The 23,317-nt window shown below is 42.3% G+C and overlaps 1 protein-coding gene across 1 annotated transcript; it reads left to right on the forward strand.

The window, feature by feature from the left end:
- Positions 1-16,755: 16,755 nt before the first annotated feature.
- On the forward strand, positions 16,756-17,622 carry LOC121368729 (E3 SUMO-protein ligase ZBED1-like). The gene has a single exon (XM_041493477.1). It carries the CDS (start codon positions 16,756-16,758, stop codon positions 17,620-17,622), a length of 867 nt encoding a protein of 288 aa, XP_041349411.1.
- Positions 17,623-23,317: the final 5,695 nt, after the last annotated feature.

A 23,317-nucleotide genomic window follows, 5' to 3' on the forward strand; every position in this document is an offset into this window, starting at 1 on the left:
TCACACGAGTGCGATTACATTTTGTATTTGATCTTGCGACGGCGTCCTGATTACTTGGCAATTGACGATCAGTGTTCAACTAATTAAGCAGACCGTCGTTCAGTCAAATCCCAATCCGGTGTAGACAGAGGTAATTAATTTTTTTTTTTCAAATCAAATCAATTTTATTTAGCCATAGCTGTGATCAGCCATTGGCTGAAACATGATATATATATACAATGCGCAACAAATGGTAACATGGATATGATAAATATTATATAAAAATATTAATACGCTTATGACCTATAATTAATACTTAATTAGAGGAGGAAACATGAATTATGATATTAATTCTTGACGACGATACATAGAAAAATAGATAAATTTAGCTAGGTGTAATGTTTGCAATTTTGATTTTAATGATTGCAAATTAGTAAGTTTGTTCATTGAAGGCCATGAACAATAATATTTTTTTAAATATTTGACTCTAAGGTCTCTATAACATGGACATACAAGCAAAAAAATGATATTCATCCTCTATATTATTAGTATTACATACACGACATATTCTTTGTTGTCTGGGAATGTTTTCAAATCTACCTTTCTCAATATTAATATTCAGTACACCACATTTAAGCAAGGCAGTACGATACTTCAGTGCCAAAATATTGTCTAAATATACTTCAAAAGTGTAATCACATTATATTTACAGTACAGTTCTAAACGTGAGAACGTAGACAACTTTGCTATAGTATTTTGTACGTACTGATCTCTAAGACGTTGTTTAAGAACTTGAGCAGGTAAATGTACAACGTCCTCATTATCCCATGCATCAATAAAACCAAGTTCATATAAAATAGATTTTACGTATGATACCCAGTTTTTACAATCTCTGCTAGAGTTCATACCATTTCGTAAAGTTCTATACATTTTGTATAACATAGAAGTTTGATTACAGAAAATTTTCCGCCAATATAATAAAAGTCTTTGTTTACATAACACAGAAATAGGTATTCTTCCTAATTCAGCAAAAACAGCTACATTGGGTGTTCTCGTTTTCGTTTTAAAAATATTTTTACAGTATTTCACTTCAACTTCAAAAGTCAGCAATATTATTAATGCTAGCTACTTCGGAGCCATACTGCAAAATAGGCATAACCATTCTATCAAACAGAGACATTTTTGTGCTAATATTCACTGGAACATGTAAAAATAAATTATACAATGAAAATACACTTTTCATAGCTTGTTCTGACAAGACTTTGCAAGCTGTTTTAAAATTGCCAGTATAACTAAATGTAATACCCAGATAATTAAACGTATCCACAATGTCTAGACTAGAGTCTTTGTATTTAAAATTAAATTCACATACAGATCTTCGTTTTTCAAATACACATATTTTAGTTTTATCTATGTTAACTTCAATTTCCCATTATCACAGTAGCAACTCAAGTTTATTAATGTATGAACGGTCCTTTCGTTCTTGATTTTTGATCCGGAGTCCGGAGTAGACAGAATACGGATTAGGCAGATAAGAGATAAACGGTAGCTGGACGGGGCTTTAGAAATGGACTGGTTTACGCAGAGATCTGGTTTACACAGAATCCGGTTTAGACGGAGTCCACTGTATATATACATACGTACATACATACATACTGTCACAGAAAAGATTAGTTTCATGTATTTTATGATGTTAGAGGGGGGTTATATAATAAATGCCCAATATTTTGTCCATATCTGGTAGAGCATGAGCATACTGGGTAAATTGTGAAAACGTTGTCATAACTTTTTATGAGCAGTATATTGAGTTTCTTCAGTGGGAAATTAAGCTGCAGGTAAAAAGCATGCAGGCTGTGGGAAAGGTAAATGTCACCTGTCTGTTCATCAGTGCATTTGCCAAGAAGGTTTCCAGCAGGCAAGTTGACTGGGAAATGGCTCTTAGGAGGTATGTGGTTTAGTCTTTTGAACAGATAGTTTGACTATATTTTTCCCCAAGACTCAAATACAGGGCAATTTAGTTAATTGTAATTTGTTTGTGGTGATTATTAATAGGGTTGTTTATTTGTTTGTATTTAGATATACATGTAAGTGGTGTTGTATATTAGTGCATAATCAGGTGCTATAACTTAGGTAGTTTTACTTTGTTATAGGGTACTTGGGTGTGTGTATAGTGTATGTTTTCGGTTGTGTAACTGACCATATTAGAGGGTTAAGCGTAATTTGTGTTGTTGTGCACCAGGAGTAAATATGGTACAAAACAAGGGGTTAAGGTTAATTTGGTTTATGGTGTTACAATAGTTTTTATAAGTGTCAGACGGGCTTGATAATGAGGTGGTATTTTATTGCCATAATTATATTAAGTGAGCCTATTTGTAGACATTTTTGTTTCAGCTTTTTGGGTTTGAGCGTGAGCCAGAACCACGAGAACCTTTGGGTTTGAGCGTGAGCCAGAACCATGAGAAGTATGTGAGCTACGAGAGCTATGATAGCTATGTGAGCTATAACTGGGTGTGAGGGATGACACAGATGTGACCAGCGGAACTGTAGGAGAACCATCTGTAAGAGATGTCTACAGACTAGCGTGGTGGCGGACTGTTATTAGGATATCTGCAAGAGATGTCAACAGCCAACCATCCAAGATGTGCTAGTGTCTGGTCGTCATCAAGATATTGATAGTATTCGCAATGACAGTGAATTTCAGATGAGTTTATACTGATACAAACTGAACTGGTTTAAAATGATTATTTAACTAAGGCTCGAACATTGACTAGAAGCTAGTTGGCTCAGACTGGTTTACCATGGACACCAGAATACAGTTTTTTGGGGGTTTAATTTAAGGTTGGGGTAGTGATGTTTGGAGTGAAATCGTCATTGTGTATATTTATATTTTGTATATAAATTTGTTGAAATGTTTTGTTGTTTGACTTGTTTCTTGGACAATATGTCTTACTGATAGTCAATCTCTCGTCCATCTGTGACAATTTGGTGTCAGAAGTGGGATAGACTGTCGGTGAGATAAACGGCCAGGAGACAAGTCGTGTAATATATATATATATATATGTATATGTAGTTAGGATTTTATGTAACCAGTATTTGATAGGATACATTTCTTTGTAGTCAGACTGTCTGGTCATACGGTTTTCCACCTACCTCCATTGTATTTGTCAATAATTTGAGGTAAGTTAACAATTTCTAACTGGATAGGATTGGTTGTAGTTGGATAGAAGTTAGTACTTAATTCAGGTAGGTAAACCTTTAGCCCAGTGTGTGCATTCTCTAGCCTCGTCCCAACTTTTAAAGTTAGTTTTTCCATCTGATTTGGGTATAGAGGAGTTAGGTTGATATGATAGACATGGAGTCCTTACAACATTTGAAGCAATTAGGTACTGATTTGGGTTATGAGGGTGAAGAGTTAAGAGAGTTCGTTAGATACCAACAAGAAAACGAGAGGGAAGAGCGTAGAATGAAAAGGGGGGAAGAAAGAGAGAAGGAGAGGGAGAAGTTAGAATTTGAATATAAAATGAAAGAAATGGAAATGACAAAAGAAACTAAAATGAAAGAAATGGAAATGACAAAAGAAACTAAGGAACGTGAGATTGAGAGTTTAATAGAAAAAGAAAGGTTAATTGTGAGACGTGAAGAAGCAGAGTACAAACATAAGATGGAATTATTGGAGACCCAAGCTAGACTTGGTGTAGGTATTTATGAATCTGAACATGAACGTCATAACCATTTTGAATCAAAGGGTCCAAAACTGCTCTATTTTGAAGAAGGTAAGGATGACATGGATGCTTACTTGCAAAGGTTTGAACGCTATGCTAACGCTCAACAGTGGAATAGAGATAAATGGGCTATGCATTTAAGTGCCTTATTAAAAGGGAAAGCATTAGAGGTGTACTCAAGATTACCCCCAGATCAAGCTTTTCAGTATGACGTATTAAAGACTGCTTTGTTGAGGAGATTTGATTTAACTTCAGAGGGATTAAAAAAACGGTTCCGTTCTAGTAGACCTCAGCTTGGAGAAACATTTAGTCAGTTTTCAGTTAGATTGGAAAACTATGTTAGTAGATGGCTTGAGTTGTCAAATACTGTCAAAACATTCGAAGGGCTGTTAGACCTTATTTTAAGGGAACAACTGATTCAGGTGTGTGGTCATGATCTTACATTATTCTTAAGGGAACGTGTTCCGAAATCAGTTGAGGAAATGGCAGATTTAGCTGATCAGTTTAGAGAAGCTAGAGGAGGAGATATTATTCTGGTGCTAAGTCGTACAAACATGGTGAGATCAATATCCAAAGATCATTCAACAGATTTTCAGTGCAGAGCTAATTTATCATCAGGGCGACCCAATTTGAAGGGAAATGGAAATAGAGAGGGAAAACATGGTAATCAACCAATGAGAACTAGTGTTCGCTGCTTTTTGTGTAATAAACCAGGTCACTATGCTCAAGATTGTTTCAGCAAAAATTCCCCAGTTTCAGCAAAAATTCCCCAAAGTCTGCATTTGTTGAGGCTGCAGGTAATGAGTATCAGAGAGGTGCAGGGCAAGTGCCATTTGCAGATCCAAGGTATCAACAAACGGGTTTTAGTGGAAGAGGATATAGCCACGGAAAAGGAAGGGGTCACGGTCAAAATGTCCTTGCATGTGATAGACGTATTGATGGTACAAGATACAGCGAACCGACATTGAGCTCAGCTTGTAATCAACAGGATACAAATCCACACAGAATGCCAGTACTTGGAGGTAAGATTGGTACTCAGCATGTGTCTGTTTTGAGGGACACTGGTTGCAGTGGAGTTGTCATTAGGAGGAGTTTAGTACCTGATGACCAGTTTAGCGGTAAGATTCAAATTTGTCTTTTAGCGGATGGTACAGAAGTAGAAGCTCCTATAGCAGAGTTGTCTATTGACACACCTTTTTTCACTGGTAAAGTACAGGCTTGGTGTATGAACAATCCAGTATTTGATGTAATACTAGGTAACATTTCAGGAGTAAGACCACCAGATGATCCTGATCCTAACTGGGAAGCTCGTATACAGGCTGTTCAAACGAGGGCACAAATGGTGAAAGAAGCTAAGCCGTATCAGAAATTAAGAGTTCCAGAAGCTTTACAGATTGAAGCAACTCCTGCAGAAATACAGCAAGCCCAACAAGAGGATCAAAGTTTAAGGAAATGCAGGGAATTTGTACAGGCAGGAGCAGAAAAAATAACCACGGAAGGGAATGTTGTATAGGGTATTTCAAGCACCAAAGAGAACTGGAGGACAAAGGTCTACCCAATTAGTCGTTCCTAAGCAGCTAAGGAATACAGTTCTGGGGATAGCACATGAATCACTGATGGCAGGTCATTTTTCTACACAGAAAACAAAGGAGCGTGTATTGGCAGAATTTTGGTGGCCAGGTATTCAGTCAGAGATAGCTCGGTTTTGTCGTTCATGTGATATTTGCCAGAGGACAGTTCCAAAAGGTAAGATAATAAGAGCACCTTTAGGAGATATGCCACTCATAGAAATACCTTTTCAACGAATTGCAGTGGACCTGGTCGGTCCATTAGAACCTGTCCCTGACAGGAAAAACAGGTATATTCTCAGTTGTCGATTATGCTACGAGGTACCCAGAGGCAGTTGCATTACCTGGCATCGATACCGAGAGAGTTGCTGGGGCACTGATGGACATCTTTAGTAGAGTTGGTGTACCTAGAGAAATGCTTACTGACATGGGTTCTCAGTTTACATCTGAACTAATGGCAGAGGTGAGTAGACTTTTATCGATTCGCCAGCTTACCACCACTCCCTACCATCCAGTATGCAATGGACTGGTGGAGAAGTTCAATGGAACACTGAAGTCGATGCTCAAGAAAATTTGCTCAGAACATCCAAAGGACTGGGATAAGTATATAAATGCACTGCTGTTTGCATATCGAGAGGTTCCTCAGGAAAGTTTGGGTTTTTCTCCTTTTGAACTACTTTATGGTCGCAGTGTACGAGGTCCTATGGCAATATTGAAAGAACTTGGACAAAAGAGGTTCCAGACCCTGATGTTAAAACTACCTACAGGTATGTGTTTGAGTTGTATGAGAGACTTAACAAAACTTGTCAACTAGCTCATATCAACTTGAGAAAAGCATCACAGAGATATCGTAAGTACTACAACAGAAGGACTAGAGACAGACAGCTAAAGGTTGGTGACAAAGCTTTGGTACTCCTTCCTACCAGTAACAATAAATTACTGATGCAATGGAAAGGTCCATTTGTAATTACTGAAAAGGTAGGTACTTTGGATTACAGAGTAGATATTAATGGAAAGAGCAAACTGTTTCATATCAATCTTTTGAAGTCTTACTTTGAAAGAACTGTTGTTCAAGGTGCAGATGCAGGTGTGCTTTCCATTGTCAATGTAGCAGTCATTGATTTGGATATGGAGGATACTGAATCAGAGATGATGTCGAATAATATTCCATCATATCCTGACCCGATGCAAACAGAAAATGTTAATGATGTTAAGGTAAGTGCGGAACTGTTAGATGATCAACGTCAGGAGATTAACCAGGTTTTAAAGCACTTCTCTGACACGTTGACAGATGTTCCAGGTTACACAGATCTAATACATCATGATATCAAGCTTACTTCAAACGAACCGGTAAGAATTAAGCAATATCCTATGCCATTTAGTATGAAGGATGCAGTAAAGGAGGAAATAGCAAAAATGCTACAGATGGGTATAATTGAGAGGTCAGAATCACCCTATTGTTCACCTATAGTCATGGTAAAGAAAAAGGATGGCACAAACAGATTTTGTGTTGATTTCCGCCATCTGAACAAAATAACCTTGTTTGATGCAGAGCCAATGCCAAATGCTGAGGAAATGTTTTCGAAGTTGTCAGGGTACAGGTTTTTTTCAAAACTTGATTTATGTAAAGGTTATTGGCAGCTTCCAATCAAAGAGGATTGTCGGGATAAAACAGCATTTTCTACAGCACAAGGTTTGTTTCAGTTTAGAGTATTACCATTTGGCTTGGTGACAGCGCCAGCAGTATTCAGTAGATTGATGAGGAAATTGTTAGATGGAATTGAGAATGTGGATAACTTCATTGATGACATCTTGATTTTCATTATGACATGGAAAGAGCATTTATCAGTTCTGGAGAAAGTGTTTAAACGACTCCAGGAAGCAAATCTCACAGCAAAACCATCTAAGTGTTACATAGGATTTCACAACTTGGAATGTTTGGGTCATTTGATTGGTCAAGATAAATTACGGCCACTTCCAGACAAGGTCAGCTATTAAAGAGGCAGTGCGACCCAAAACAAAGAAACAGGTGAAATCATGTTTAGGTATGGTTGGATTCTACAGGAAGTTCATTCCGAATTTCTCTATGATTGCTGTTCCACTTACTGACCTAACGAGGAAAGGAAATCCAAACCATGTGGGTTGGACAGAAGCCCATGAACATGCATTTCAGTCACTGAAGAAAGCAATGATTTGCAGTCCTATTCTAAAACTTCCTGATCTTGAGAAACCATTTATTCTGAGGACTGATGCTTCGGATCAAGGAGTTGGTGCTATATTGTTGCAGGAGGAGAATGGGGAAAACTTCCAGTGGCTTATGCAAGTAGGAAATTGTTACCCCGTGAACAGTCTTATGCTACTATTGAGAAGGAATGTTTAGCTTTGGTGTGGGGTGTCCAAAAGATGCAGAGGTATCTTTATGGCAAGTCATTTGTCGTGGAAACTGATCATCATCCCCTAACATACTTAAACAAGGATAAAATGGCTAATGCTAGGTTGATGAGATGGGCATTACTGCTGCAACCCTACAGAATTCGCATAGAAGCAATCAAAGGGAAGGAGAATGTTGGAGCAGATTATCTAAGTAGATTAGAATCAGATTAGAATGCCAGTTGTGTTGATTTCAAAGAACTATACAATATATAGACATATTGAGGATGTAGTGTTTTAGATGTTATATATGATCTTAATGTGGTATGGTATTTGATGGTGAATGTATGTAGAGTTTGAGGGAAGTAGTGTATTATGTTGAATTTTAAGGTTTCTTAATCTTTGCTGTAAAAAAAAAAAATATATATATATATATTATTTTTTCCCTAAGGGGAAGGGTATTGTCACAGAAAAGATTAGTTTCATGTATTTTATGATGTTAGAGGGGGTTTATATAATAAATGCCCAATATTTTGTCCATATCTGGTAGAGCATGAGCATACTGGGTAAATTGTGAAAATGTTGTCATAACTTTTTATGAGCAGTATATTGAGTTTCTTCAGTGGGAAATTAAGCTGCAGGTAAAAAGCATGCAGGCTGTGGGAAAGGTAAATGTCACCTGTCTGTTCATCAGTGCATTTGCCAAGAAGGTTTCCAGCAGGCAAGTTGACTGGGAAATGGCTCTTAGGAGGTATGTGGTTTAGTCTTTTGGACAGATAGTTTGACTATATTTTTCCCCAAGACTCAAATACAGGGCAATTTAGTTAATTGTAATTTGTTTGTGGTGATTATTAATAGGGTTGTTTATTTGTTTGTATTTAGATATACATGTAAGTGGTGTTGTATATTAGTGCATAATCAGGTGCTATAACTTAGGTAGTTTTACTTTGTTATAGGGTACTTGGGTGTGTGTATAGTGTATGTTTTCGGTTGTGTAACTGACCATATTAGAGGGTTAAGCGTAATTTGTGTTGTTGTGCACCAGGAGTAAATATGGTACAAAACAAGGGGTTAAGGTTAATTTGGTTTATGGTGTTACAATAGTTTTTATAAGTGTCAGACGGGCTTGATAATGAGGTGGTATTTTATTGCCATAATTATATTAAGTGAGCCTATTTGTAGACATTTTTGTTTCAGCTTTTTGGGTTTGAGCGTGAGCCAGAACCACGAGAACCTTTGGGTTTGAGCGTGAGCCAGAACCATGAGAAGTATGTGAGATACAAGAGCTATGATAGCTATGTGAGCTATAACTGGGTGTGAGGGATGACACAGATGTGACCAGCGGAACTGTAGGAGAACCATCTGTAAGAGATGTCTACAGACTAGCGTGGTGGCGGACTGTTATTAGGATATCTGCAAGAGATGTCAACAGCCAACCATCCAAGATGTGCTAGTGTCTGGTCGTCATCAAGATATTGATAGTATTCGCAATGACAGTGAATTTCAGATGAGTTTATGCTGATACAAACTGAACTGGTTTAAAATGATTATTTAACTAAGGCTCGAACATTGACTAGAAGCTAGTTGGCTCAGACTGGTTTACCATGGACACCAGAATACAGTTTTTTTGGGGGGTTTAATTTAAGGTTGGGGTAGTGATGTTTGGAGTGAAATCGTCATTGTGTATATTTATATTTTGTATATAAATTTGTTGAAATGTTTTGTTGTTTGACTTGTTTCTTGGACAATATGTCTTACTGATAGTCAATCTCTCGTCCATCTGTGACACATACATATACATATATATATATACTCTTCAAAAAAAGAAACGCAAAAGGGTACAAATGGGTTATAACTCCGACGGGGCCAACATACGGTCTCCTAGCCCGTAAACCAGCTTCTCGAAGTCGGTTCCGAATGGTTTGTGCAGACACCTTTCTCAAACCAGGTATGCATAGCCATAGTCATTCAGCAACAGAGTAGGGCTATATTTATTTTTAATTTGCTTTTATGTAAATGGTCAAGTCTCAAATTTAGTTAACACCTATCATCGTCTTCTGTATGTTCTGTTTATAATGTGTTTTTTTGTTTTGATATGGGGAAATCAAAATCATGTTTTTATTATAAAAAAATTCCGCAAGGTGTTCCTTGTTTGAAATATGTCAAATTCGTAGCTTAGTGCAGTTAATTTAATATAAATAAATATGAATTCAATCACAAAATAAGATATTAATTATGTAGTTAAATTCCAAAAGTAGTTTAATAGCAGAAATAATGTTTCATTGATTGGAGTGTGGATTTTTATCTAATGACAGTATTTCTTTTCACATTACCTGTCCTCAGACAAGGGCACCTTCCCCCTCCCCCCCCCCCCCCCCCCCCCCCCCCCCCCCATGCAAGTGGTCTGGTCCGAACATCCCAACAGCCAACGGGATGGCCTAAATTCTTCTACTGCATACTCCTCTCTAGTTCCGGTCACATGTCTGTAACTTACTTCTTTTTCTCTTCGCTTTTGGAGTCAAATGTTTATTTTTTATAAAACCTTTGGTTTTGTATTCGTGTTTGGGTGAAATGTTTTTCACCTTCATTTTCGTTAGCTTTCGTTAGCTTTCGTATGTCTTTCGCATATTTCGCTTGACTTTTCAAGCGTTTAATTACATGAAATGTTGTTTATATCACCGGTTGTCGTGTCGGGCGCAATTTGCAAAATGGCGTCTTTATTTACCAGCTTTGTGTTTGTGTTATGGTTGGGGGTTTTTTCTTTTCACAGATTGAAAAAGTATTATTATCATGTCTGATAATGTTCAGCGACTAGTTCGAGCGTGTTTACGCTGCAAGAAGTTTACTTCCGGCGGCGACCCTCATGACTTATGTCCGGGTTGTCGTGTTCCATGTGGCCTCACTTCAAGATGTGATCTTTGTTCGGGGTTGTCTGATGTCGAGTTCGCGGCTTACCTGAAGGTGGTGTCAACGAGGACCAAGAAGGTGGAATCTTCGCCTTCAATTGCTGACTCCATGGCGGAAGTGTTACGTTCCATTCTACCGACCATGCTGAAAGAAACAATGGCGTCAATGGCGACCTTACCCAAACCGGCGGTTTCGGGGTCAGGTCCGGTTCCAGTCTCCTCTTCAGGGGGTGCGGCTTCTTCAGCTCCATCGATACCTAAGACTTCGGATGACAGGCCTGCGGTCTCTATGCAGCCCTCTAAGAAGCCGGCTCATGCAGATAGACGTTCCACGGACTCCAAGGCTCACCGATGTTCGGCGGGGAAGTCATCGTCGGCACATCGGAGCCGGGACCGTAGCCGTTCCCCACGACCTGCATGGCTCCCTACGGGTTCCATGGATCGGCAGCGCTGACCTTCGATTGATGTGACTTCCAGGGCCTCCGAGGGTTCTAGACGGGACCGTCCACGGTCCGGTTCACCGGTGGCTTCCATTTCGGCAGATCGATTGGCCTGTGCTCGAGTGCTCTGAGACTTTGGGAATGCAGCCCCTACAGCGGTTTCTATCATTGATGAGCCTGACTCTACTGACCATATGACTATGAGGGATTGCTTGGCGGCCGTCTATGACATGTTGCCGTCCTTGCTACATCCACCAACGCCGTCCAAGAAGGGACCGACACCGATGATAGTGACTGATGTCCCTCCGGAAGATGTGGTTATCCGTTCCTTGGCAGCCGGTACACTCATATCTGACGTGGCGACAGATTTAGACTGCACCTTTAAAGAGACAGCGTTCTTTGTCGCCTTCCCGTCTTGGAATCACCGTATGTATCCGGTGTTTGACATGCCATTTAAAGATGGGGCTCCGTCTTTGGATGAAGATGTTCACCGTCTTGGGAAGTCGTCAACTGTGGATTTGACGGACAAGCAGGTCCAAGCCATGGATACTGCCCATAGACGTTGCTTGTTTATGTTGTCTTACTTGGACGTTTTCCTTGCTGCGATGGCCACCCAGGCAAAAGATGCACGGTGCTACGCGCTGTTTCAACGATTGGCGCAGATGCTGGCTTTCCTGAAGTCTTCGGTTACCTCTTTGTCATCGATGTTGATGCAGTACCGTCGCCAGGCTTATTTGAAAAAGTCAATCTTGGATTTCCAGCATAAGAAGGAGCTGTTAGCTCAACCGTGGTCTGCAACAAAGCTGTTTGCAGGCAAGGTTTCTGACGTGGTTACGGCCAATGATAAAGACCAGCAGTCGACAGCAACTGTCAAAGCTTTACAACTTATTTCGACGTTGGAATCCACGAAGCGAAAGTCTACGTTCACTGCACAACCACCATCTAAGCACTGGAGAGGTTCCTTTCGAGGTCAACCTTCTCAACGGTTTCCGGACAGACAACCATCCGGTCCTCCCGCTCAGACCCAGTGGAAGCCTAGCCGACGTTGACGCCAGCCAACCAATCTTGGAAAGCTCAGATTGTCTCGACCTATGCCCGCCCATGATTTTGAACCAGAACAATGACTCGGTTTTGACGCTTCCGGTGTGCAACACACCGGTCGAAATATCCATGGTTGGAAGTCGACTTCGCCGTTATTGGCGAAACTGGGAGACACTTTGCCAAGATCGGTTTGTCACGTCGATCTTGAAGACAGGGTATCGTTTGCAATTGTCTTCCATCCCTCCATTGACCACTTCACCTCGAGAACCGCAGCATTCCGTATCACAAGTCAAGGTCCTACAGGAGTCCGTCAACAAACTGGTGGAGAAGGGAGCCGTTCGCAGTATTTCGGAAGCACGCCCAACACCCGGCTATTACTCGGACATCTTCCTCGTGCTGAAGAAAGATTCACCGGAGCTGCGAATGATCCACAACTTGGCGTTTTTCAACGACCACTACCTGCTTCTTCCTCTGTCCTTCAAAATGTTAACGTTGCGAGATGTCCTTGCCGTGATCAAACCGGGGGATTGGCTTGCCTCACTAGATCTCAAGGACGCCTACCTTCACGTTCCGATGCATGCCGATTGTCATCGCTACCTCCGGTTCATACTACAGGGTCGGCATTACGAATGGACAGTCCTGCCCATTTGGGATATACATGGCGCCATGGCTGTTCACCAGAATCACGACTCTGATGTCCCGCTTCCTGCATCGCAGAGGTATATCCTTTTACCCGTACCTCGACGATTGCCTGATGAAGTGCCAGAGCAAGACAGGGCTTACTGCACATGTTGCCTTCATCATGGACTTTCTCAAGCATCTGGGTTGGATTATTAACATCAGGAAATCTCGACTGGCTCCCACGCAGTCTCTACAGTTCATAGGCGCTTGGCTTCGACCCGACCTGGGCCTTGTTCAAGTCCCTCTAGACCGTTGGGAGAAGATCCAGACCATGATTGCCATAGCCCTCACCGTTCCAATGACCTTCCACGGTTGGCAGAGTCTCCTGGGTCTCCTCACTTCCGCCCAGGATTTGACACTCAGAGGTCGTCTCCAGTTGCAGCGCTGCAGATGTTTCTCAATCCGTTTGTTCATTTCAACAATCCGGACTTGATCATCTCACTCCCGGACAATCTACGCTCCAGCCTGCAGTGGTGGCAGCTCCGATCGAACGATTAGACGGTGTCTCTATGCGGCCCTTCCTAGCCACTCATCACCTGTTCGTCGACGCGTCACTGGAAGGTTGGGGAGCCCATCTCAGCAACCAGACTACTTCAGGGCTGTGGTCTCCCGGCGAACTCGGACTTCACATCAACCTGCTAGAGTTGTTGGCAGTCTACTACGCTATCCTTCATTGGCGACAGATGTTGACAGGGGCCTCTCTCATGGTGGCCACAGACAGTACCACTGCGGCGGCTTATATCAACCGTCAGGGTGGAACCCACTCCAGCAGTCTGCTGCAGTTGACTTATCGTCTCTACAAGCTGGTCGACGAGATTCCACTGCAACTTCGGTCTCGCCATATTCCAGGGGTTTCCAATGTACTAGCTGACACGCTGTCTCGGCCGTCGTCTCCACAGCCGACAGAATGGATGCTCCATCCCGAAGCGTTTCGATGGGTGTGCGACAGACTTTGCACACCAAACATCGATCTCTTTGCCACACGATTCAATCATCAGCTAAGGGTTTACGTGTCTCCAATGCCAGATCCCGAAGCTCTGGATATCGACGCCTTGGCCATCAGCTGGGAACAGATCGACACATACGCTTTTCCTCCACAATCCTTCTTCCAAGGGTGCTTCAGAGGTTTCAGCTGTACCATTGTGGCCTGTTGCTCATTGCTCCGATGTGGTCATCCATGATGTGGTCATCCAGATCTAATACGTCTTGCCGATCCACATCCTTTACCACTGCCAGACTGGGATCATTTGTTGCTGCATCCCACGTCAAGATTATACCATCCACGTCCGCAGTTGTTACAACTGCATGCGTGGACTTTATCTCCAAGAGTTTGAGGAAGAAAGGCGTTTCTTCGCAGTCCACGGCCGCCAGTTTGAAAGTGCACAGATCATCTACTACTGTGGCTTACAACGTCAGATGGCTTTGCTTTCACCGATGGTGTGTCCGGCAAAAACTCAAACCTCAAATGATCCAGATACCTTGTCTCACTGATTTTTTGCTGTATCTGCTGACTGCTTCACGATTGAAGGGGTCTACAATCGCTGGGTACGTTTCGGTCATCGCTACTGTTCGTGATGTCACTACTGGAACGAAGTTATCGGGTATTCCTGAGATCCATAAGATGATCAAAGGGTTTTGCCTTGAGGATCAAGTACATAGGTTTCAGGCCACCAAGATCGGACCTGAATCTGGTGTTACGAGTGTTATCGACCGCACCTTATGAGCCGATCGAATCCTCTTCCCTGCAAGACTTGACGTGGAAGATGGTGTTTTTACTCGGTTTTGCCATGGCTGCCCGTGTCTCAGAACTCCATGCTATTGATGTGGACTTGGTACGTTTTCACCGAGATCGTCGTGCGGTTAACTTGGGGTTACTCATGAACTTTGTTGCAAACAATCAGTTACCAGACCAAGCGCCTCGTTCGTATGTTGTGCAGGCCCCCTCCTTTGTCGTTGGTCCAGCGGACGTTGAGGACTTGGCGTTGTGCCCTGTCAGAGCCCTGCACCAGTACATCGAGAGGACCAGATCTTTTCGACAATATCGCAAGAGACTTTTCCTCTCCTGTAACCAGAGTCGGTTGAGGGATATTACCAAGAACACGGTGGCCACCTGGATCCAGTCTTCTATCCTGACCGCCTATCAGAAGGAGGGTTTACCTGCTCCATCTGCTACTAATCCGCATGAACTCCGTGCCTTGGCTGCCACGATGTCCCTGCACTGCAACACCCCCATTCAGCACATTATCACTGATTGTTTCTGGGCTACGGACTCCATCTTCGCCAACTATTATCTGAGGGATATCTCCACAGAGGACGTTGAGGGGTTCCATCATCTGGGTCCGGTTGCTGCTGCACCTACTCTGTTGAATACACGCCGTCCTCGTCGCCGTTGATGTCTGTCGAATTCTGGGCTGCATACCGAGATGTCCATCGAATCGACAGGTGAGGATTACTTAGACTTTTGTTCTTATGCAGTCCACGCACTGGTGCCGGAACTTTTGTCTTGATAACCTTTACCCTGCACTGCATGTGGTTATTTGTTGTCATTATTGAACTAACAGTTCTTTGGTGTACTAGACAGAAAACACTCGGGGGTCTTGTTCTGTTCAATGTTCTGACGGATGCACCTCATTAGGTTGTCGCTTGTTATTACTAACACTTCAATACGTGAGGGTTACCTAACACCTGCATCCCTGGTGGCTACGTCTTCCCACTAGGGCTGTCACGTTTACACGTGTAAACGGCATCGTTTCGTGTAGGCCAACTAAACGTTTACAAAAATGGTATCCGTTTAAACGAATTATGACGTAAGTGATGAATGTGAGTCGTGAGGTCATTCACTATCCCATAGACCTTATTCAAAATGGAGGGCAAGAAAAGATCGCCGGTAGGGGGGTAAAACAGGCGCTAAGTATTCGCTGTGTGCAGCGACAATGTCGTACTCGGGGGCTAGTACGGGAACTATGGCGAATCATTTAAAGTTCCAGTATAAGTCCCTAATTAACATTGACAATAATGACAAGAACGGCAACTCCCATTCTCAACAGCTAATAACTGCGTTCAGCCAACGTGCTACCAGCATGTCAAAAGAACACTGGCAACGATGCACTGATGCATTGGCGTGTATGTGCGCTCGTGACCTTAGCCCTATGAGTATTGTTGAAGGGGTTGGTTTCAAAAACTTTTGCAATACGTTAAACCCAGCATTTAAAGTTCCAGGAAAAACCACCATTGCTAAATATATATCTATCAGTTATGATGAAATGAAAGAAGAACTGGTTCGCTTGTTAAACAAACAGATCGGGGTGGCACTTACGTGTGACCACTGGACAAGCTGTGCTGTCGAGGGATACCAATCTAATTAAAATTAGCTCCACTATTACATGTGGATTTAACACCAACCAGTTGGAGCTCATGTCCACCAATCAAAACCTTACGTGCAGAATCATGCCAGTGATTTAAAAATAATTTGAAAATATTCCGAATTATCCTGAGGGTATATGATATGTTTCATGTAAATTACGAATGCCTTATTTAGACCAGTAGAACTAATTTTAATCGGATTGCTAACAACACTGCGTAGTCTCCAATGTCCAGGTAACATTTCGTCAGTAAATAATAATTTAAATATTGACCAATCACACTTCGCCTTTTATAACGTTATTTGGGAGCATACAAATTCCAAAAATATCGGGCGAGTCTATTTTAGTGGCTGCAGTAAAGCGAACCATACCAATATGTACGGGATAGGTTATGTCTTCAATTTTACATTAAAAATTATTTATTTATTTATATATTTAAAAAAAAAAAAAAACATTCTTCAGTTTTACATTACAAATTATTTTATAAAATAAAACATGTTTTACGGCATTCGTAATTCACACGAAACATGTCGTATACCCTCAGGATAATTCGGAATGTTTTCAAATTATTTTTAAATCACTGGCAGGATTCTGCAAGTAAGGTTTTGATTGGTGGACATGAGCTCCAACTGGCTGGTGACTGGACCATCATAGAGGGGATGATACCTGTACTGAAGCCACTCTATATGGCCACACGGATCATGTGCTCAGAAGAGTATCCGACCATTAGTGGACTCTATCCTATCCTCTATAGCTTGAAAAACCACCATCTTCTGGTAAAAGACACTGACTGTGTCAGTGTGGCGACATTCAAAGAAAAGTTACTCGCAGACATTGACAGACGTTACAGTCTCAACGACGACAAGATACTAAGCAGCCTTACTATGCTTGCTACTTTCCTTGACCCAAGATACAAAAATCTGCCATTTCTATCTGATGAGCAAAGAGAAACTGTGAAAGCTAATGTTCTGTCCGGTGTGAATGTACTGCAAATTCCCAATGATTATCAAAACAACCCCTCCCAAAAAGATGCATCCACGAGCATTTCGCCTACGGTTTCTGCAGATGCTGATGGAATTGAGCCCTGTTTGAAACATGCTAAAATGTCGCAAGATGAAGTGTCATTCCTGCTCGGGCCTTATTTTAACACAGAAGAGTGTGAGATCATTGTTCCCACGTCAAGTAGTGAGGAGTTGGCCGTGAAGCCAATCAGCACAAACAAGAATCCGTTTGATTGGTGGAGACTGAATAAAACGGTATATCCAACACTAGCTATACTTGCGAGACGTGTTCTGTTTGTGCCCGCCACGTCCGTCCCCTCAGAACGTGATTTCTCAGTTGCAGGCGGAACTGTTACAAAACTGCGTGCTTCTCTCGATTCAGATTCGGTCGACAAGCTTATATTTCTGAATAAGAGAATCCGCGATAAAAATGTCCAACAAGAAAAAGCTGTTCAAGAGTCTGCCGCCACCACCCTTATGAAACAGGAGCCAGAGTCAAATGAAACTGTTGATGTCGCCGAGACTCGGCCTGCTCTACCCCAGTTTGATTGACTTAACTGAAACGTTTCGCGTTGAAAACATTGTGTAATGAAAACAGTTTTTGATATTTAATATTGCTGAAACTATTAATGTCCAAGATTTGCGGCTTCTCGTTTCATTATTTTTTCATAGAAACCTTCTTTTTTTTTAAACTTGAAAACATTGAGTAAATTGAAAAAATCATTTTATGTTGTGCTGACTTGTGCTTTTGATATTTAATATGGCTGAAACTAGTTCTTAGCAAGGAAAAATATAATATTAATGTCGCAGATTCGCAACCTACTCTTGCACTGTTACATTATTTTAGTTGACACTTTTTTATTTGAAAAATTGAGAACATTGCATAATGGAAGAATTTTGTTGTTGTGTTATGGATATTTTGATATTATGGCTGAAAATAGTTATATTCTGTTCATTGCTTCATACTAATTCCAATAAATTATGGGAAATGGGTCCAATGCGTTGATTTCTCTAACAATAATGGATTGAATAAAACAACTCCTTGACTCCTTGACCTTGTAGATAATCGGAACTCGGAAGCGGGTCATAGCTCAGTGGTACAGCGCAAGCCTGATGCGCGATCGATCTACGATCGATTCCCGTTGGTGTAACAAGGACCGTGGCATGTATCATTCTATGTACTATCCTGTCTGTGGGATGGTGCATATAAAATATCCCTTGCTGCTAATCGAAAAAGGTAGCCCATAAAGTGGCGAAAGCGGGTTTCCTCTCTCAGTATCTTCAAATTATTTGCTGGCAGAAAGCCTTACATACTCTCGAAGGTTACCGAAATTGGCCGAAGTGATAAGCGATAACTGGTCTCCATTTCCAAGCGACGCCTTCACTTGTGTTACTGCATACAGTGAAGAACCAGTTGAAACTGGACACGCTACGAAGAGCGGTTAAACGGGACCGTTTCGTTTAATACCCTGTCAGAACCAGCATGAGATGTGGCTGCCGCCTCCTGGTCCTTTGTTCTAGGAGCCGCACATGCCACTGCTGACGGATGCCACCATTCTGGTTGTTATTACGAACATTACCTGCATTGGTTTGTGATGGGCATCCCTAGGAGGAGAGCTTACCAAGGTTGGCCTTATTCTTCCACTAGTCAGCCTCTTTCCGGTTTGGGGAGTTATCACAAGCATCTACGGATCTCGGCACCCACCACCATCTGTTGAATGCTGCCCTTGTTTGAGGACAGGTAATGGCTATAGAAATGGAGAAAACTTGGAGTGTTTTCTCTTTTATAGATACATTACCTGTCCTCAAGTTTCATCCCGCCCGGGCCTCCCCGCTTCCTGTTCTCCGTGCGATGCGCTCAGGGAAAAAGAAGGAAGTTACAGTCATGTGACCGGAACTAGAGAGCAGTATGCAGTAGAAGAATTTAGGCCATCCCATTGGCTGTTGAGATGTTCAGACCACACCACTTGTGTGGGGGGGAGGTGCCCTTGTTTGAGGACAGGTAATGGCTATAGAAATGGAGAAAACTTGGAGTGTTTTCTCTTTTATAGATACATTACCTGTCCTCAAGTTTCATCCCGCCCGGGCCTCCCCGCTTCCTGTTCTCCGTGCGATGCGCTCAGGGAAAAAGAAGGAAGTTACAGTCATGTGACCGGAACTAGAGAGCAGTATGCAGTAGAAGAATTTAGGCCATCCCATTGGCTGTTGAGATGTTCAGACCACACCACTTGTGTGGGGGGGAGGTGCCCTTGTTTGAGGACAGGTAATGGCTATAGAAATGGAGAAAACTTGGAGTGTTTTCTCTTTTATAGATACATTACCTGTCCTCAAGTTTCATCCCGCCCGGGCCTCCCCGCTTCCTGTTCTCCGTGCGATGCGCTCAGGGAAAAAGAAGGAAGTTACAGTCATGTGACCGGAACTAGAGAGCAGTATGCAGTAGAAGAATTTAGGCCATCCCATTGGCTGTTGAGATGTTCGGACCACACCACTTGTGTGGGGGGGAGGTGCCCTTGTTTGAGGACAGGTAATGGCTATAGAAATGGAGAAAACTTGGAGTGTTTTCTCTTTTATAGATACATTACCTGTCCTCAAGTTTCATCCCGCCCGGGCCTCCCCGCTTCCTGTTCTCCGTGCGATGCGCTCAGGGAAAAAGAAGGAAGTTACAGTCATGTGACCGGAACTAGAGAGCAGTATGCAGTAGAAGAATTTAGGCCATCCCATTGGCTGTTGAGATGTTCGGACCACACCACTTGTGTGGGGGGGAGGTGCCCTTGTTTGAGGACAGGTAATGGCTATAGAAATGGAGAAAACTTGGAGTGTTTTCTCTTTTATAGATACATTACCTGTCCTCAAGTTTCATCCCGCCCGGGCCTCCCCGCTTCCTGTTCTCCGTGCGATGCGCTCAGGGAAAAAGAAGGAAGTTACAGTCATGTGACCGGAACTAGAGAGCAGTATGCAGTAGAAGAATTTAGGCCATCCCATTGGCTGTTGAGATGTTCGGACCACACCACTTGTGTGGGGGGGAGGTGCCCTTGTTTGAGGACAGGTAATGGCTATAGAAATGGAGAAAACTTGGAGTGTTTTCTCTTTTATAGATACATTACCTGTCCTCAAGTTTCATCCCGCCCGGGCCTCCCCGCTTCCTGTTCTCCGTGCGATGCGCTCAGGGAAAAAGAAGGAAGTTACAGTCATGTGACCGGAACTAGAGAGCAGTATGCAGTAGAAGAATTTAGGCCATCCCATTGGCTGTTGAGATGTTCGGACCACACCACTTGTGTGGGGGGGAGGTGCCCTTGTTTGAGGACAGGTAATGGCTATAGAAATGGAGAAAACTTGGAGTGTTTTCTCTTTTATAGATACATTACCTGTCCTCAAGTTTCATCCCGCCCGGGCCTCCCCGCTTCCTGTTCTCCGTGCGATGCGCTCAGGGAAAAAGAAGGAAGTTACAGTCATGTGACCGGAACTAGAGAGCAGTATGCAGTAGAAGAATTTAGGCCATCCCATTGGCTGTTGAGATGTTCGGACCACACCACTTGTGTGGGGGGGAGGTGCCCTTGTTTGAGGACAGGTAATGGCTATAGAAATGGAGAAAACTTGGAGTGTTTTCTCTTTTATAGATACATTACCTGTCCTCAAGTTTCATCCCGCCCGGGCCTCCCCGCTTCCTGTTCTCCGTGCGATGCGCTCAGGGAAAAAGAAGGAAGTTACAGTCATGTGACCGGAACTAGAGAGCAGTATGCAGTAGAAGAATTTAGGCCATCCCATTGGCTGTTGAGATGTTCAGACCACACCACTTGTGTGGGGGGGAGGTGCCCTTGTTTGAGGACAGGTAATGGCTATAGAAATGGAGAAAACTTGGAGTGTTTTCTCTTTTATAGATACATTACCTGTCCTCAAGTTTCATCCCGCCCGGGCCTCCCCGCTTCCTGTTCTCCGTGCGATGCGCTCAGGGAAAAAGAAGGAAGTTACAGTCATGTGACCGGAACTAGAGAGCAGTATGCAGTAGAAGAATTTAGGCCATCCCATTGGCTGTTGAGATGTTCGGACCACACCACTTGTGTGGGGGGGAGGTGCCCTTGTTTGAGGACAGGTAATGGCTATAGAAATGGAGAAAACTTGGAGTGTTTTCTCTTTTATAGATACATTACCTGTCCTCAAGTTTCATCCCGCCCGGGCCTCCCCGCTTCCTGTTCTCCGTGCGATGCGCTCAGGGAAAAAGAAGGAAGTTACAGTCATGTGACCGGAACTAGAGAGCAGTATGCAGTAGAAGAATTTAGGCCATCCCATTGGCTGTTGAGATGTTCGGACCACACCACTTGTGTGGGGGGGAGGTGCCCTTGTTTGAGGACAGGTAATGGCTATAGAAATGGAGAAAACTTGGAGTGTTTTCTCTTTTATAGATACATTACCTGTCCTCAAGTTTCATCCCGCCCGGGCCTCCCCGCTTCCTGTTCTCCGTGCGATGCGCTCAGGGAAAAAGAAGGAAGTTACAGTCATGTGACCGGAACTAGAGAGCAGTATGCAGTAGAAGAATTTAGGCCATCTCATTGGCTGTTGGGATGTTCGGACCAGACCACTTGCGTGGTGGGGGAGGTGCCCTTGTTTGAGGACAGGTAATGTATCTATAAAAGAGAAAACACTCCAAGTTTTCTCCATATAGTTAATTGAACTATTAGTAACTAGTGAACGAGATGTATTATTAGTAAAAGCCGATAGAAAGCTGCCTTTCCATGGTAGGGCCCAACGTGGAGCGCCAGCAATATTACCGGCATTTAGTTATAATGATAATTCAATGGGTTACTTTACATTCATTTTCAAAATATCTTTCCTTTGGCAAACATACTTCATAAAATATCTCATTTAGTCATTACATCATATTTAATAATACTTATTAAATAGACAGTACGGAATTAAGAATTTGACATACCCAAAACAAAAATAATTTTATGTAATTAATCACTAGGTGATATGAATTATTAAATGTAGATGTCATATTTTTTTAGCCGATCAGAAAACAATGAAATCACGTTAGAGATAGAATAGACGACAAGATAGAATATGTCTTAATTAAAGGTGATAGGAAACCATTAAAGTAAAGATCAGAAGGACTAACATAGAAAAACCGATCAGGATCTTATTAAATATGCATAGTCCTGCGAAAACAGGTACTTCTTTTTGAATCTACAAACCTACCTTCTTGATTAGACTATTTATATTTGTACATCGAGCGTGCTCTTTGTTGCCTTTCAGTTTATGGAAGCTCGATACGTTGTCATGATGTGACCGTTTAACGCGCGCTTCTTGATACTAGTACTTGGGTTTTCTTTTACTTTTTGGTATATCTAAGTACTAGAATCTTTAAGACACACATCCCATTGAATTATCACAATGTGTGACAATTCAGAACATTTCTATGAATTATGAACACAAGTATTCACTCGTTTTCATGTAAAATTTGAACATTTTGTTTGGCCACTGAACCTATCTTTACCTTTTAATATTACCTGCAGATTGATTAGTTGGAAATGTTCTAATACAGTTAGAAGTAGTCTCAATCGGCTCATCACGCGGTCATACACTGGTATAGACTGACAACCGCAGTGTATTTAAACGTAATATACGGTATATACTGGTATACACTGACACCCGCAGTGTATCCAAACGTAATATGTGGTCGTACTCTGGTATACACTGACAACCGCAGTGTATCCAAACGTAATACGCGGTCGTACACTGGCATACACTGACAACCGCAGTGTATCCAAATGTAATACGCGGTCGTACACTGGCATACACTGACAACCCCAGTGTTTCCAAACGTAATACGCGTTCGTACACTGGTATACACTGACAACTGCAGTGTATCCAAACATAATATATATACGGCCATACACTTCTATACACTGACAACCGCAGTGTATCCAAACGTAATATACGTTCGTACACTGGTATACACTGACAACTGCAGTGTATCCAAACGTAATACGCGGTCGTACTCTGGCATACACTGACAACCGCAGTGTATCCAAGCGTAATACGCGGCCGTAGACTGGCATACACTAGTAACCGCAGTGTATCCAAACGAAATACGCGGTCGTTGACTGGCATACACTGACAACCGCAGTGTATCCAAATGTAATACGCGGTCGTAGACTGGCATACACTAACAACCGCAGTGTATCCAAACGTAATACGCGGTCGTACACTGGCATACACTGACAACCGCAGTGTATCCAAACGTAATATA

The sequence above is a fragment of the Gigantopelta aegis genome, chromosome 3 (assembly GCF_016097555.1).
Source record: "Gigantopelta aegis isolate Gae_Host chromosome 3, Gae_host_genome, whole genome shotgun sequence".
NCBI classification, from domain to species: domain Eukaryota; kingdom Metazoa; phylum Mollusca; class Gastropoda; order Neomphalida; family Peltospiridae; genus Gigantopelta; species Gigantopelta aegis.

What these genes read in the sequence shown, in the direction of transcription:
- LOC121368729 (XM_041493477.1), top strand. Translation starts at nt 16,756, where the DNA reads ATGGCCACACGGATCATGTGCTCAGAAGAGTATCCGACCATTAGTGGA.